This window comes from Malus sylvestris, chromosome 15 (assembly GCF_916048215.2).
Source record: "Malus sylvestris chromosome 15, drMalSylv7.2, whole genome shotgun sequence".
In the NCBI taxonomy this organism is placed as follows: domain Eukaryota; kingdom Viridiplantae; phylum Streptophyta; class Magnoliopsida; order Rosales; family Rosaceae; genus Malus; species Malus sylvestris.
The window spans coordinates 30,936,035-30,954,229 of NC_062274.1; the positions used below are offsets into that span (position 1 = coordinate 30,936,035).

The 18,195-nt window shown below is 36.4% G+C and overlaps 1 protein-coding gene and 1 long non-coding RNA gene across 2 annotated transcripts; both read left to right on the forward strand.

Annotated features, from left to right (window-relative positions):
- The first annotated feature begins 976 nt into the window (after positions 1 to 976).
- LOC126601122 (uncharacterized) lies at positions 977 to 7,247 on the forward strand. Its single transcript, XR_007615686.1, has 5 exons — positions 977 to 1,391; positions 1,490 to 1,615; positions 1,717 to 1,791; positions 1,880 to 1,964; positions 7,040 to 7,247. It is a non-coding gene; the product is annotated as an uncharacterized LOC126601122 (long non-coding RNA).
- Positions 7,248 to 15,595: 8,348 nt separating this feature from the next.
- Positions 15,596 to 17,682, forward strand: LOC126605574 (lamin-like protein). The gene is made up of 2 exons (XM_050272980.1): positions 15,596 to 15,944; positions 17,258 to 17,682. The coding sequence occupies exons 1-2, from the start codon at positions 15,728 to 15,730 to the stop codon at positions 17,584 to 17,586; spliced, it is 546 nt and encodes a 181-aa protein (XP_050128937.1). The 5' UTR covers positions 15,596 to 15,727; the 3' UTR covers positions 17,587 to 17,682.
- The last annotated feature ends 513 nt before the right edge of the window (positions 17,683 to 18,195 follow it).

Here is an 18,195-nt window from a genome sequence, read left to right on the forward strand (position 1 = left end):
AAACCACTAGGGCTTTAGGGCATTAGGTGTGGAACACCCCTAAGGACTTATTAACCTGAGCTGAAAAGGCTACGAAACCAACTAACCACCCTGCCTCATGCCAAAACTCTATCGTTTGACGCGAGAATCACTGCTGATTAGGCAGGACTAGCCCGGTTACTAGGCAGAACCTCGGGTGAGACAATTATTACTTTATAACACATACTAACTTTACTTTATTTAGAACAAAAATAAAAATACACTTGGACAAAAAGCAAGTGTTTCAATCTCACTCCCCACAAACCATGTTGGTGTGATGTGCAATTGTCAAAGTATAATTCGTGAATTGGTGTCTAAGTAACGATAAATAGAAAAGACTCTATTGTGGGATTAATCTTTACCATGTCCATTTGTTCTAACGTTTAAAATAATCTATGAATATTAACTTAAAAACGGAAAAATTTAACTGACACAAAAATAAAAATCCTAAATTTTTACTACTTTCCCACCCCCCAACTTATTTCACACTTTGTCCTCAAGGTGTGGAAAATAAATATAAACTAAAAAAAAATGAAAAGCAAAACGAGAAAAGAGAAAACAAAAGTCTAGACCAAAGAATTAAAAGAAAAAGGAAAATAGAAATGAAACAAAGAAATTAAAAAAAATGAAATAAATAAGAGAACAAAAAAAGAAAATAATAAATGAAAAAAAAAATCACCTGACTTAACAAATTAAAAAGTCCACAAACCAAAAAGGCAAAAGGAACATTGGATTCCTATGTGAAATTGGCATGGCATGCAGCTGGCATGTGCATTGGAAAGTGGTAATATGCGAGTTCCCATGGCTGAATAAGAAAAGTCACAAGCAGTCCTTGTCCTTGTAGTCAATGAGCCCAAACGGCTCTTTTCTGTGTACCGAAGCTAGAGCCAAACGACACTGTATTTTCCAAGTTCAAAATAACCCTCTCGGACAGAGACACAGGGCCACACGATGAAAACACGTGTCATACATCCGTGTAATAAACTCCTTAGGATTCCAATAGAGACGCTGAAATGTGTTACAGTCACCCATTGTTATGTCAGATGGCATTTAGAACCCCTAGACCGCATTATTTCTCGCAAGCTGCACCTCCATAACAGATCTCTCTCTCTTATCTCTCAGAAGTTCAGAACCCATTTCTCTCCAAAATGAAAAGAAAAATTTCCGTCTCTCTCTAGAAAATCCAAAGAGACTCACGGAGCTTTTGCCATGTTCAAAACTCGTAACCCAACCAGTAAGTCAAACCTCCATGTCACAGCAGCTCCTGCATCCTTTCAAAGAGGTGTCTCCTTAGCCTTCCAGAACTGCAACAAACAAACCTCTGTGAGTCCCGAGCCTGTGGTAGAGTGAGCTGAAAAGTGACGATGTTGAAGGTAAAAATCCTCCTCAATTTGTGTTACTTCCGTGTCAGCTTGATGTATTTGGGTGAAAGGAAACAAGATCTAACACATGCATGTGTGTTTATCCATAGGAAGTCCTCTAAACTTGCAGATCTGAGCCGATGTACACCACGCACTCGGATTGTCAGCAAAATCTGAAACCAGTTAGTGTCTGCCATAGAAATGATGCACAGTGCAGCTCCAATCATCCCACAGAGGTACACATCTTCACACCAACTATCGTAGTGTGGGGATTTCCATGTCGCCTATAACTCCACCATGCAATTGTATAAGCTATGTGTCTCATTAGTGTGCAAAGGTGCTTGAGCTGGATGCTAGAAAGCAGCAAGGACACGGCAACAGAGGCGACATTGCTTACTAGAGGCATGCATAGGTAAAAATTTTATTCTCCACCAATGATGACCCCCAAATTGATACACCTGTGTCCACTGGAACTCATACACTTGATTGTTCTGTTGCAGGGAAAATACCCCAGATCGGCAAAGGAAACGTGATGACAAAACCATTAGCTTACACTGAAGAATGGCCGCTTAGCAAAAGAGAGAGGTATAACATCACATCCCTGCTTGTGTATGACAGATCTGCTACTGGATGCATGATTCCGTCTAAAATGATCTCTCTGTGCATTAAGTTTTGTTTGTCTTGTTTGTTGGCTGCATAAAAATCAGGTGTTGAAATCAGAGATAAAAATGTAGAAGATACTATCGGTAAAATAAAACAAGTAAAAGCAAAGAATGTTTTGTTTGTTTTTTTTTTTTAATTTTTTTTAAATTTTTTTTAAATTTTAAATTTTAAATTTATTTTTTAATGAACAGGAAATGCAGCCTAGGAATTTAAATGCAGCTAGAAATTGAAAGTAATGAAAGAAAAACGAAACAAAGTAAAGAAAAACGAAACAAAGTTGGGTTGCCTCCCAATAAGCGCTTTATTTAAGGTCTGTAGCTAGACGTTGCAGAAATCTGGTGGCTAAGTCACTGGATCCCTCAGAGTTAATGACTCGCGTGCTGTGTCATAGGATGATTCCAAGTATGGTTTGAGCCTGTGACCATTAACCTTGAATTCATGACCTGTGACCTCATTTTTTATCTCTACAGCCCCATGCGAATAAACCTTAGTGACCACATAGGGCCCTGTCCAACGTGACTTTAGTTTTCCTGGAAACAACTTTAATCTGGAATTGAAAAACAACACCTTTTGCCCTGTGTAGAATTCCCTACGAAGGATTTTACTGTCATGAAATGCCTTAGTCTTGTCTTTGTAGATTTTTGAACTTTCATATGCATCATTACGAATCTCATAGAGCTCATTGAGCTCCAACTTACGCTTCTCCCCAGCTGAATCATATGCAAAATTTAGCTCATTAATAGCCCAAAACGCCTTGTGCTCTAGTTCTATAGGTAAATGACATGCTTTCCCATACACAAGTCTAAATGGCGACATCCCAATTGGGGTTTTAAAAGCTGTCCTGTAAGCCCACAATGCGTCATTTAATTTTAAACTCCAATCCTTACGTGTAGAGCCAACTGTTTTCTCCAAAATCCGCTTTAATTCTCTGTTTGAAACTTCCACTTGAACAGATGTCTGTGGATGATAGGGTGTAGCCACGCGATGAGTAATTTCATACTTTGCTAATAAAGTATCAAACTGTTTATTAATAAAATGCTTCCCCTATCACTAAGAATCACACGTAGAATTCCAAAATGTGGAAATATAACCCCCTGGAGGAATTTCAGTACCACTGATCCTTGATTAGTTGGTGTTGCAATGGCCTCGACCCATTTAGAAACATATTCCACAGCAACTAAAATGTACTGATTCCCGTGAGATGATGGGAATGGTCTCATGAAATCAATACCCCAAACATCAAATAACTCAACAATTAGAATACTTTGCTGGGGCATCTCATTCCTCTTGGATTGGTTGCCGACTCTTTGACACCTGTCACAAGCTCTGCACCAATTATTTGCATCTTTAAATAATGTAGGCCAAAACAACCCACTTTGCAGAATTTTCTCTGCTGTCCTTTTCTGTCCAAAATGTCCCCCAATGCATACTGATGAGCAAAACGCAAAACACTGTCTTGTTCAACCTCAGGAATGCATCTGCGAATAATCTACTCAGGACAATACTTATATAAGTATGGTTCATCCCAAAAGTAATGCTTGACATCAGACAAAAACTTCTTTTTCTGCTGAAATGAAAAGTCGGGATGCACAACACCCGTAGCCAAATAATTAACAAGATCAGCAAACCAGGGTGTATTAATTTGGGCAGCAAAGAGCTGCTCATCTGGAAAACTCTCACTCAATGGTAGAGAATCTGCCTCCTTAGTTTCTGGAATAATTAATCTGGATAAATGGTCAGCCACCACATTTTCACTGCCCTTATTGTCTTTAATCTCGAGGTCAAATTCTTGAAGTAAAAGAACCCAACGAATCAACCCAGGCTTTGCATCCTTTTTAGACAACAAGTATTTTAATGCAGCATGATCCGTATAAACAATTATCTTAGCCCCAACCAAATAAGACCGAAACTTCTCTAATGCAAACACAACTGCCAATAATTCTTTCTCTGTGGTAGCATAGTTGAGCTGTGCATCATTGAGTGTACGACTTGCATAATAAATGACATGGGGAAACTTGTCTTTCCGCTGTCCTAAAACTGCCCCAACAACATAATCTGAAGCATCACATATTAATTCAAATGGTAAACCCCAATCTGGTGCAGCAATGATGGGTGTCGAAGTTAGGAGTGATTTCAACTTGTTGAACGCTTCTAAGCAAGCCTCATCGAAGTTAAATGGTGCATCTTTAGCCAATAAATTGCACAAAGGTCGGCTGATCTTGGAGAAATCCTTGATGAACCGACGATAAAATCATGCATGTCCCAAAAACGATCTAACACCTTTTACTGATGTAGGGGGTGGCAACTTTGCAATCACATCAATTTTAGCTTTGTCAACTTCAATGCCTTTGCTAGAAATTGAATGACCCAAAACAATGCCCTGTTTCACCATAAAATGACACTTTTCCCAATTCAGCACTAAATTTGTTTCTTGACATCTCTCAAGAACTAATGACAAATTATGTAGGCACTGATCAAATGAATCTCTAGACACAGAAAAATCATCCATAAAAACTTCCACAATTCTTTCAACCAAGCCAGAAAAGATACTCATCATACAACCCTGAAAAGTGGCGGGTGCTTTGCATAATCCAAATGGCATCCTCTGATAGGCAAATGTCCCAAATGGGCATGTAAATGTTGTCTTCTCTTGATCCTTTGGTGCAATTGGAATCTGATTGTACCCAGAATAGCCATCCAAGAAACAATAAAAAGCCCTACCAGCCAATCTTTCTAACATTTGGTCAGTAAACGGTAGAGGAAAATGGTCTTTTCGTGTACCTGCATTTGGCTTCCTATAATTCACACACATGCGCCAGCCTGTAGTTAAGCGCGTAGGAATAAGCTCATTGTTGTCATTTTTAACTACTGTCATGCCAGTACGTTTAGGAACAACCTGCGTAGGACTCACCCATTTACTGTCTGAAATAGGATAAATCATACCTGCATCAAGTAATTTCATAACCTCTGTTCTGACCACCTCTTTCATAATTGGGTTAAGGCGGCGTTGAGCATCAACTGTTGGCTTCACGTCGTCTTCCATTAAAATTCTGTGCATACAGATTGCTGGGCTAATACCCTTGATGTCGGCAATTGTCCATCCTAGTGCATCTTGATATTTCCTCAAAACACGAAGCAATTTATCTTCCTCTGTGGGAGTTAAATCAGCTGCAACTATAATTGGCAGCGTTTCTGCAGCCCCTAAATGTGCATATTTTAAATGTTCTGGTAAGGGCTTCAGCTCCAATTTTGGTGGCTGCTGTCTGGACGGCTTAAGGGGCTGTTTTGGCTCCCCTAAGCTCTCGTAAACATTTCTAAACCTTGGCAACTGTGTGGGCAGACTGTCTAATGCGTGAATGTACTCAAGAACACCTTCATCTGCAGAATCTGTCCCAATTTCCCCTTGTAAAACGTGCAACAACTGATCTGTATTTGAATGGGCATAAAAACTATCTTGAACCATACTGTCTAACATATCAATGCGCATACAATCTTGCTGTTCAGCAGGACGTTTTGCTGCCTCAAACAAATTAAATACCACAGACTGGTCTTGAACTCGTAAAGTTAGTGTTCCAGCTTCCACATCAATTAAAGTCCTAGTTGTTGCCATAAACGGCCTCCCAAAAATGATAGGTGTTTGAAGGTCCTCATCCATGTCTAAAACCATAAAATCCGCCGGGAGATAAAGATTGTCAACCTTAATAATAAGATCTTCAATAACACCTTTTGGATAAGTGATTGAACGGTCAGCTAGTTGAAGTATAATTGATGTAGGCTTTAAATATTTTTGTCCCAATCGCTGGAAAACAGAAAAAAGCATCAAATTAATACTCGCACCCAAATCAATTAAAGCACTTTTAAAATCAGAATTTCCAATAGTACAAGAAATATTAAAACTCCCTGGATCTTTTTTTTAAGGTGGTAGTTTGTGTAGCAAAACTGCACTGCACTGTTCTGTCAAAACAACTTTGTCTAAATCTGCAAGCTTCTTTTTGCTGCTACAAACTTCTTTCAGAAATTTGGCATATGATGGTATTTTCTTGATTGCATCCAGCAATGGAATGTTGATTTGAACCTTGGATAACGTCTGCATGAAATCTTTGAGTTGCTGATCTCTTGCTTTAGGAATTACACGTTCAGGGTAAGGCAGTGGAGGGTCATAAACACGTTAAGAAATCTATTTTGGGACTGTTTCTGTACTATGCAGATTCTATTTTTCTGCAGATTTGTTAGGTTTTGCTGCTGACATTTCAGATTCTGCAGTAATTGACACTGCAGGTAGATTCTGTTCAGTACAGTTTGCACGATTATCATAACTTTTTCCACACCGTAAAGTCTGAACAACATTGCAGTCTTCATGTCCTCTTGGATTAGGCACTGTTTGACTAGGAAATTTGCCTTTTTCTCTGTCTGAAATCTATGCAGCTAGCTGCCCAAATTATTGCTCCAAACTTTTAATTGATGCTTCAACATTTTGAATTCTTTGATTGCTGCCTTCTATGAATGTTTGTGTTGTAGCTGCCAGTTTAGAAAGTTGATCTTCCAAGGATGGTTTTGATGGCACAAAAGGTTTTTGTACATGCTGGAATGGTTTTGAATTATTCTAATTATCACCCCATTTGAAATTAGGATGATCCCTCCATCCTGGATTGTAATGAGTTGCATATGCATCATTCCTAGGCCTTTGATAGCTGTTCATCATATTAACATGTTGCTCCACAAGCTCTGGGTAAGATTCTTTATGTGGACAACCCAATATGTTGTGTGAAGCCATGCTGCAGATAGTGCAAACTGTTGCTGCTGTGTAGAATTTGCTATCTGTTGTAGAATAATATCAAACTTAGCATCAATTTTCTTCTCCATTTTTTCCATTTGTACATACATATTAGGAGAACCTGCTGATAACTCAAAAATGCCCCTTTTCTGTGAATGTTCTGCTGCCCATTGTTGAGATTCTGTAGCCATTGTATCAAATAATTCGAATGCTTCTCTTGCAGATTTATTTGATAATGAACCCCCAGCTGATGCATTAACATGGCTTTTGGATGTAGGATTAAGCCCATCAAAGAAAATATTCATTTGTGTACCTGGATCAATATTAACATGTGGACATTTTATATACATCTCTGTATATCTCTCCCACGCTTCATGAAATTCTTCGTTTGGCTTTTGAGTGAATGTCATAATCTCCTGCTTGTAATTCAATGTCTTGGATGCTGGATAATATTTGTTCAGGAATCTTGTATGCAATTGTTGCCAAGTAGTAATGCTATTAGCTGGTAGAGTGAATAACCAAGTTTCAACCTTATCTTTCAAAGTAAAAGGAAAAAGACGTAACATAATAGCCTCGGCAGAAAAACCCCTGATCAAGATATTTTTGCAACCCACGATAAATTTTGCAACATGTAAATTCGCATCCTCGTTAGTCAGCCCACGAAAAGTAGGTAAAATTTCAAGCATATGGTGCTTGATCTCAAATGAATCGCCATCTTCCTGGGCAGGATATACAATACAATTAGGAACATCATTAGCTCGGGCAGCTAATGACTCTCTGAGTGGCCTGCCTGCAGCAGGCAATTGCAACGCCATTGTGATTTTATCGTCTACAAAACCAGCAAACAATTCTTGCAGATATGTGCCTTGCAGTTCACCGTTCCAAACCAAATTATTTTCTCTCCTCTGTTTATGCAGTGTGCGTTCGGGTTCTGGATCAAACAGTGCAATCTGGGCAGTTCCTGATCTGGCCTGGACCATGCAGTTTACAGAATCTGCAATAACACAAAAGTGTTAAAATAAATTGATTTTTTTTGACGAAAAATAATATAAAAAAATAATCAGAAAAAGTTTAAACAAAAATGATCTAAAATAGTCCCCGGCAACGACGCCAATTTCTTGATAGGATTTTTAACGTCTATGCAAATAGAGTCAAAATCACATGAAATACTTGCAAGAATACAAGGATATTGTAGTATAGATGCTCATGCAAGGTCGTTTTCCTCAAGGACTATTTGGATAATTTGTGTAGAAACAATTCCTAATTAAATACTTAGAATTAAAACTTGAGAAAAGAGAGTCTGAGAATGGGTAATATTAAAAACGAATTTTAAACAAAAACTAAAATAATCGAAGAAAAGAGTTTTAAATACCAATTTATAAAGGCACTAGGGTTCCACCATCACCTAACAATCCTATGAATTTCTACCAATTACTTACGATTTACACATGCTACTTCGAAGGTTAGGTTTTCCTAATATATATTCTCCTCGTGATATTCAAGCAAGAACGTATATCTAACATGAAATCCGTCTGTGATATTCAGATCAAATATGAACATGCAAGACTCATTAAGTTTTATGAAAACCTTTTGAAGAAACATGCAACCCCTAAGAACGTGATATTCGCCTTAGATGGAATTACAATTATCAATCACAAGAAGCAATACTCAATCCTCCGGTGATATTCCAACCGAATTGCATCCAATTACTTGTCTAAACATCCTAATGGTGGCCAATCATCAAGATAATTAGATAGTTTAAAACAGTGAGCAATAATTCAAAGTGTGCATGCAATCAATCATAAGCAATTAAATAAAAATTACATATTCATGCTAAGGCTCAAGGTTTCACCCTAGCAAAAGGAATTAGTTACTCATATTCATAATTGAAATCATAGAAAATATTATTATGAAGAAAAGGGATGAAAACACCTTAAAGTATAAAATCTCCAAGAACCCTCGCCAAATTCTTTGTCTCTGAAGTTGAATAATAATAAGCGTAGAGAAAAATTGTAGACGGCTAAAGCAATATATTTGCTCAGCCCTCACAAACCCTAAGACGTAGGTTTTTTTATTCCAACTAGGTGTTGGAAATATGCCCTGAAAGTCAATCTTTGGAAGAAACCTTTCAGGACAAATGAATCGATGTATGGATGACTCTTATACATCAAATGGCAAAGACACGAATTAGGACTATCTCAATAAACGATATATGTCCTAAATAGTGTATCCATGGACAATGGATCGATTGAAGAAGTAATCTAATGATATTAGACTACAGAGACCTTCTTCACATAACCATTATGTCCAAAAGGTTCCTAGTCATTGGATTGTCGGAGGGAAATTGACAATGCTTAGACCGGTACATACTGTGTCCACTTCAAATGGAAGAATGGAAAGTCTCATCCCATTTGTGTAGTGACACTAAGACAAGTATGTAGGTGCTCATTAAGGGAATGAGTTCACTGAACACAATCGAATGAGAGTACTTGCATGGAGGTCTACTCACATGTCAAGCAAGTAACTCTAATGGTTGGAATAATGTAAGTAGTCCTTTGACCTGAGGCATCGTCGTTGTCTTGTGGCTAAGTACTTAATCTTTGATTATGTCAAAGTCACCCCATTCGCGGATGTCCACGGCATAATTGGGGATAAGCCACTTAGTCATGAAGGCAAGTGAATGCGCAATAAGGAATCTCTAATCCTCGATTAGAGAGGAAGAATACTCTAAGATATGATTCGGGAATCTTCGGCCGAAGTATCGAGCGTAATAAAGGAAAGCGTTCCTATACGACTCAAATGAATCATATAAGAAGGAATAATCACATTAGGGGTTTGACATAATATATTCATATCCTAGTAATGTGATTGAGAGTATTGTTTTAGAGAAGGATCGAATTACATTGTAATTCCAACTGAATAGGTTCTCCGAACAACTTCTACATTAGCTTGGGTAGCTATGACATATGGTTAGATGTCACTCATAGCTTGTGAGTTCTTCTAGATGATTAAATGTAGTCATCAAAGAAGAAAGGTGAATTAAAATGAAGTTTTAATTCACTAAGTGATTGGATTAAATATAATCAATTGAATTGATGTCAATCACCTCACTGCCTTGCTAATTAGAACCTAAAATGATTGTACACCGATACACTCTTGTAGTGAGTAATTAATGGATGATGGAAATAATTAATTGGATTAATTAAGTGTTGTGATTAATTTAGAAAGTCTAAAGAAATCATAAAAGCGATAAAAGATCGTTTTGGACTTAAAGAAACGTTCGGGTTTAATTGGGCCCATTGGGCCCAAACCCATTGGGCTTTTATTCAAGCATTGGATGACTAGAAATAAATAAAAGCCCAAAGCCCAAACCAACACAAAGGGGCCGGCCCTTGCAAGTGGAGAGGGAGAGATATTTAGTCAAGTTGTTGACTAGGTTTCTTTTTGTCTATATAAGGAACTTTATAGAGTTTTAATCCTTAGGGTTTTTGTGTGTTTTTTAAAAACAAAGAGGCAAAAGAATATATCTCTCTAAAACCACAAAGGCCGGCCACCTAGAGGGTGTTTTAACTAACAATCTTTCACCCTTTTGGTTATTCCTCCATCCATCTCACTACACTAGTGGGTGTGGATATTTAGAGGTCTTCTCCTTTGGAGACTAAAGGAGAACCTTGGAGCACTCTTACTAACAAAGTGGAGGAGGCAAGGAGGGAGGCTAGGCTCAAGGACTTCAAGGAACAAAGGGCTTGGAGGTGGTCCATCCTTGGTCTCAAGTCTAGATCAAGAGGTATAAGACTAAACCTTCACTTTGTTCTTTACTAAAATGTTTTGATGCATTGTATATAAACCTATGAACCTTGAAGAGGATTTGCATGACTATAGCTTTGATATTATTTGATAAATTGCTTCTGTTGCTCATGTATATAAATTTTGAATTGTATATGCATGCTAGTCATTTAGAAATCCCATGTGTTAATCTCATAATTTTCCCTTCACTAGGAAACTAAGAAAAATAATAAAATATCTTAGAAAATAAACATTCATGAACATCACTCATGTCAATCAGCTTCAAAATCTTCATTTACAGAGCTCTAGCTTCAAAAGCTTCATTTACAAAAGCTCCAGCTTCGAAAGCTTCATTTACAGAGCTCTAGCTTCAAAGCTTCACTTGGAAAGCTTCACCTACAAAGCTTCAGTGCAGGGTATACAAATACCACCTCCGAACAACCGCCACTTCGGCCCATATATGGATTCAATTTGAAGTCTCCAGCCAACAGACTCTATTGACCGAAGACTTGGGGGACTACATTATGTACCATATATTGGGCCTCAACTAGGCCTCATGAAAAATACTTGGGGGACTCAGCCCATTATTTATGTATTAAGGAGCGAGCCCTTATTCTATAAAAGGGACTCTCCTTCACTTTCATTAGAGAGCACCCATTATTCATGTACTGAGGAGTGAGCCCTTATTTTATAAAAGGGACTCTCTCACCACCATTAGAGAGCATCGCCACCTACTGAGCAACCGCCTCGCCGCGAGCATCAACTCTAGCCCATCATTTATGTATTGAGGAACGAGCCTTTATTCTATAAAAGGGACTCCCTCACCTTCAAACGCCACAAGCTAAGCCAACCAAGGCAACATTAGCCACGAGCCAAACAGCCTCGCAACATATGCTACTTCTAGTTGAGCATCATTTCAGATTGAGCACCGCCTCATACCGAGCATCAGTTCAAGACAACATCTAGTTACTTCGGCCCACACATGGACTGAATTTCAAGTCTCCAGCCAAAAGACTCTCTTGACTAAAGACTTGGGGGACTACTGTTTATACCATATTTAGGGTCTCGTATTTAGATCTCGTACAAATACTCGGGGGATTTAAATGTAATTATGAGATAAAGGAAGGGACAAATATGTAATAAGTGAGGAGTCCTTATTCTATAAAAGGACTTTTCACCCTCACAAATTGGGGAGGCCATTTCTGAAGCCTTCTCACCCCTCTCACATCCCCTCTCATATTCAGAGGTTCTCTCCCTCACCTCTCAGATAAATACAATAATGAGTGTGGATGTAGCCCAAACCTTGGGGTGAACCACGATACATCTTGTGTTATTTACATTTCATGCAGATTCATGGTCGGATTTACGTTGTTCCAAGACCTCCGGTTTTGTGCATCAACATAATCAATGGAGTAGAAATATTAAGGATGGGAACAGTTTAGTTGTGGTCCCTAGTCCTTATCTATTATGGACTCAAACCTTATGCATTTTAGAATTTTGATTGAAATCCCTCTCCTGCTACATAAATGACATAATAATAAAAGAGATGCAATAATACCAATAAAGACTCAACCGTTTTTTTTTTTTTTTTTTGCTTTCATTTACACTACCAATTTAATTATTCAATTTTCTTATGGGTTTTGATAAAAAAAAAATAATAATTGCGCATTCTAGATTATAAAAAAAAGGATTTTATTTTATTTTATTATTTTTATGAGTACATTTATATAATAAAATTTGGTTACATCTTATATATAAAAAATTAGTACATTTACATAAAAACATGGGTACATTTTTGAAGGAAATTTTTTGTCCTAGCTAAGAACATGTGAGAATATTTGAATACATATGCAAACTATTAACACATTAAAGTAGGCATGCATTAAAAAACAATTCATAAAACCCATGACTTTCAAAGCCTAGTATATGGTGAACCAATAAACTCTTTAACAACATTAAAGAGAAGGAAAGATTTAGAGTTTCTTTACCCTTGAAGCTCATCCTTGATTACACAAGGGATTCACCCAAGTGGAGGGCCTTCAAGTCACCTCCTTGCTCCTTGGATCTTCCTTGTGATTTTCCTCCTTTTTGTGCTCCTTTGCTTCTTTGAGGATTTGAGGATTTGTTCTCCAAAACATCAAAAGCTTGATGTCTCTAAGGCTCTTCACCAAGGATGTGATGTGAATATGAAATGGATGACTTAGGGAAGAAGAGATTGCTAGCTATTCCTTCCCTAGGTGGCCGGCCTCTTTAGAGAAAATGAGAGAAAATTGTTTCACCTCATTTCACCAAGAAAAAAACCCCTTTTTGAAAATAAAGCTATAAAGTTGAATTTATACTTCATCACATGTGAGTGGCAAACTTGTAATTAATCCAAGTTTAACACTTCTCACCCTAATGGCCGGCCATATCAAATTGATTGGGCTAATTGCCCATTTTGCTTTAGTTGTCATACAACTTAAACATAATGGGCCTTGTGGACCAAAACGCTTTTGGGCCCCGAAACCCAAAACCAACATATAAGCCCAATATGAACATTTTGTATAATTAATTAACCTTGACCATTCTTCAATTAAACCATTTAATTGCTTATCCATTTCATTTAATTTCTTCACCAACATCCTTACTCGGTGTACGATCCATTAGGTTCCATTTAGCGAGGTAGTGGGCGATTGTTACTCTTAACGATCGATTGTGAATTGAAACCACATTTCAATTCTCCCTTAAAATTAGTGTTTGCTAATCTTTAGGGCTTCCACAAACCATGAGTGACACCTAGCAGCATATCATGGTTACCCAAGCTAAGTAGAAGTGGTTGGAGAACCTATCCAGTTACAACTACAATGCAATACGGTCATTCTCTAATACAATACTCTTAACCACATTGTTTTAGGTGATAGTTTGTTTCATGTCTACTATCCAATGTGATATTTATCTATATGATTCAATTGAATATGATTTGGAACAAACTTCCTAAGTCATATTCATATGCTTTGGCCAAAGACTCTCGAATCATATCTTAGAGTATTCTCCTTCTACCATGGAAGGTTAGAGATTCCTTATTGTGCATTCATATGCCTACATGACTAGGTAGCTTGACCACAACAATGCCGTGGACACTCCAATGGAATGCCTTTGACATGATCAAAGATCAAGGACCTAACCATTAGACATCTATGATGCCTCAGGTCAAAGGACTACTTTGCATATTGCAACTTTCGAGTTCTTACATGACATGTATGTTCGAACTCTCTTTTGATCGTTGTTTAGTGTACTCGATCACTCTTTCGAGCACCTATGTGTTTGCCTTAGTGTCCAACACTAAATGACATGAGACTAGTCATACTCACGCTTGAGTCGACATAACACATACTAACCTTAGCGGATTGTCAATGCCCAATTGGCAATCCTATGGCTAGGAACGTTATAGGAATGAACATAAGAGAAAGGTATCGATAATCTAACTTACTTAAATCACTTATCTCTTAGATCAAATACATTCCTTGGATTCCCTTATTGCTTACACGCATGATACAATAAATAGTGATTAACAATAAGCTTTGCCCTTCATTAAACATTTAATAGTTTAATACAATAAGTATTCCAAAAGCTATTACATCAAATGAGTGGCTTTGTGGGCATACTTCCAACAATTTTATATAGAAAACAATGGGTACATTTTTTATTAAAAAAAACAATGGTACATTTTACATTAAAAAATGGGTATATTTTACATTAAAAATGGTACATACAAAAAAAAATATGGATACATTTTACATATAACAAAGTGGTACATTTGTGAAAAAAATGGGTACATTATGAATAAATTATGGGTATAAATAAAAGGTTAAAAAATTATGAGTAGAAATAAAAGTTTAAAAAATAAGGGATAAAAAGAAATTAATATATGGGTACAAATTAAAATTTAAAAGAAAATTGGTACAATTTAAAAAATGATTGCAAATTAAAAATGGGTACAAACTAAAAATAGAAATATATGATAAAAAATTTAGCCATAAATATAATATATCAAATGTAACGTTTCTAACAATAAATGAATATGAATATATTTAAAAATAAAACTTAATTATCTTGACATGTAAATATTTTGTTTTTGAATAATTAATGGCGTTTATTAAAACCAAAGGACCTTGATCAAAATTTGTAATAGAATAAGATTTTAATCAATGAAGTAGAAAAAATAAGGATGGGAACCTAATTATAGACTAAAACCTTATGCATTTTAGATTTTTTATTGAAGTCCCTCTCCTGCTACATAAATGACATAATAATAAAAGAGATGCAATAATACCAATAAAAACTCAACCGTTTTTTTTTTTTTTTATTTGCTTTCTTTTACACTACCAATTTAATTATTCAAATTTTCTTATGGGTTTTGATAAAATAATAATAATAATAAATGCGCATTCTAGATTATAAAAAAAAGGATTTTATTTTATTTTATTATTTTTATGAGTACATTTATATAGTAAAATTTGGCTACATCTTATATATAAAAAATTGGTACATTTACATAAAAACGTGGGTACATTTTATATAGAAAACAATGGGTACATTTTATATTAAAAAAAACAATGGTACATTTTAGATTAAAAAATAAATAGATTTTACATTAAAAAATGGGTACATTTTACATTAAAAATGGTACATACAAAAAAAAATATGGATACATTTTACATATAACAAAGTGGTACATTTGTAAAAAAAGAAAAAGGGTTCATTATAAATAAATTATGGGTACAAATAAAAGGTTAAAAAAATTAGTGTATGGCGTGTATTAAAAAAGAATTTTCATTTTAATTAGAACTGCATTAATTTTGCATGTGATAGGTGCACTGAATTCTCGTAAATCCAGAAAAGGAATTTTTCTTCTTTGGTTGGAATTAAATCAATGGATTGAGGATAATTACAATTCACATAAATGAGATTACACATTGACAGCCCCATACTGACTGGCTCAAGCCAACTTTTTTTGCCAGAAACAAACAGTCCATAATGCATGTATCCCGTTCCTCATAAGAAAGAGACAAAATCAGAAGAAAAAAGTTGAGAGAGAGAGAGAGAGAGAGAGAGAGAGAGAGAGTGTGTGTGTGTTAGAGTTGTGATGATGGAGCGTTTCGGTTTTGGTTTTGGCTTGACTCGTCTGAGATCGAGGGTAGCAGTGCCGGTGTGGCTGGCAATAGTAGCGGTGATGATAACAATGAGAGCAGCGGCCAAGGTCAGCAGACATGACGTCGGAGGAAGCAAGATTAATTGGAAACCAGGCGTTAACCTCTCAGACTGGTCTTCTCATGAAACATTTTACGTTGGTGATGGGCTCTGTAAGTACTACTACTGATCTACTATTTTTTAAAATTTATTTCTCTCTTTCTTAATATCATCATCATCATCATCATCAGTCTTTTCCTATGAAAACTATAATTAATTTAATAATTAACAAGGTGTTCTTAAAGCTATATATCTGATATCCCTTGGCCTTCTCTTCCCTTTTTCTCTGGCTTTGCAGTTGAACTTGAAGATTAAAAAAACAAAAACATTTAGACTTGAGAAGGTCATTTTTCTGCAGAAACAGACTCAACAGTTGTATTTTCTTTAATTTGTACAACTTCTTTTTTTCCCGGCCTAAAGTCATTTTTCTTGAGAAAAAGCTTGGCGTTTACATTTGGAGAAGGAATGAATTGGCGAACTTAGAAATACGGAAAGTAAGGAAAGGAAATCCGCGGTTGATATGATTTTTGATTTTTAGGTACTTTTAAGGATTTCAAGAGGAAACTTATACTTTCACAATTTCTTATGTGTTAGTAAACATAAGAAATGTGAAGAGTAAAGAGTTACCCCTATTTTACACAAAAAACCTCAAGAATCAAAGCGATTTAATTATTACTCTTATAAGTAAACATGTCTTCTAAATTAGGTCGATCCTAAGCTTTTGGGAGCCGATATGAATTCTTAAAACAGAATTAGATATTCTTTACCACCCACACAATTCGAGATTTAGAAATTGTTGATCCTTATGGAATGAGGAGATATCGCAAGTTAGTTTGTTTTTTATTTTTTATTCCCTTAAATTTAGCATAAAAGGGAGGGATTTTATCCCTACCCATTAAAATCAACTTACTCTACCTACAATTAACCACATGGCGCCTATATTTTGTCCATAATTGATTTTCTTTTTTCTTTGTCTACTCGTCCCTTAATTAATTTCCTTGATTTGTTTCCCTTATTTTCCCCCTAGCTAGCCTATCCTTAGGTGGATGCCTTGATGAAATCTTTAGGCGTTTAAGTCGAACAAAATTTCGAAACCTAGGAACCTAATAATCTGGATTGTATCATGATTATAATTAAATATTTAGGCATTTTAGCAAGTGTTGGATTGTATCTGGGTTCATTTCTCTTGTAAATAGAAAAAGAAAAAATAAATTTCAAAATTGTTTGAAATTCGAATGATTGAAATGTCATGTTAGGACTATATATAAGTCCGCTAGGTCGCAAGGTCAAAATTTTGATTTATGGAAAAGTTAAGATAAATTTGGTGTGAAGATGCCTGTCCAGTGTATTCATATGAAACCATGGAATACAAATTGAGGATATTATTTTTAAGAAATAATTTGGTATCATGTTTAATTGTTATTAGATTTTGGATACGAAAAGCACAGATTTAATGTACTGGAAGTGAACGAGACAAATTATGAGAACTGCATCGACACCGGCTTCATTAAAAACATAACAGGTGGTGCGGGACGCGATGTCTTCATACTCACACAAGCAAAAACATATTACTTCCTCAGCAGTGGCGGGTATTGCTTTGGAGGCTTGAAGGTTTCCGTCAACGTCCTCCAACAGCTTCCGCCCACCCCGCCTCCTACTTCACCTTTAAGTGGTGCTAGTAGTTCTGCTTCTCCGCTTAACCCCATCGGGATCGTTGTCTACTTCATCTTGGCATATGAAATCATTGGGGTTTAATTTGTTATTTTTTGGACAGTGAATCTGTTGTTTAATGCTTGCAGAGATTTGTATTTATTTATTCTTCTAATTTGATTCACTTGATAATGGAGAACATATCGGGAGATAGGGAAGAACCGACATTGTCCTCCAAAGGGGCGTGCTGAATAAAATTACGGCATCTCAAAACATTTCAGGATAATTAGGGTAAATTACACAAAACTACCTCAACTATTGGACCAGTCACAGGTTCATACCCCATCTTTAAAAAATGTCAATGTCATACCTCATCTACGAATTTATTACAATTTCATACATTCCGTCAGTTGTCGGTCAATTCCTCCATTAAATACTGACGTGACTTGAGGCGGCACCCACTTTTTATTAAAAAATTAATTAAATATAAAAAATAAAAAATAAAAAACCAACCCTTCTTCGGTTCTTCCCCATCCACCTGTGTCCCCCCCCCCCCAACCTTCCTTCACCACCCCACCGTCGCCTTTCTTCCTCCATCTTCACAACCCCACTGCTACTTAATCTCTTATCATGAGCCATTGACACACTGACCTCGAGCGAATCAGGAAGATCCTTGATGGCGCGCGAAGCAACCTCCCAGATCACCGCCGTCTC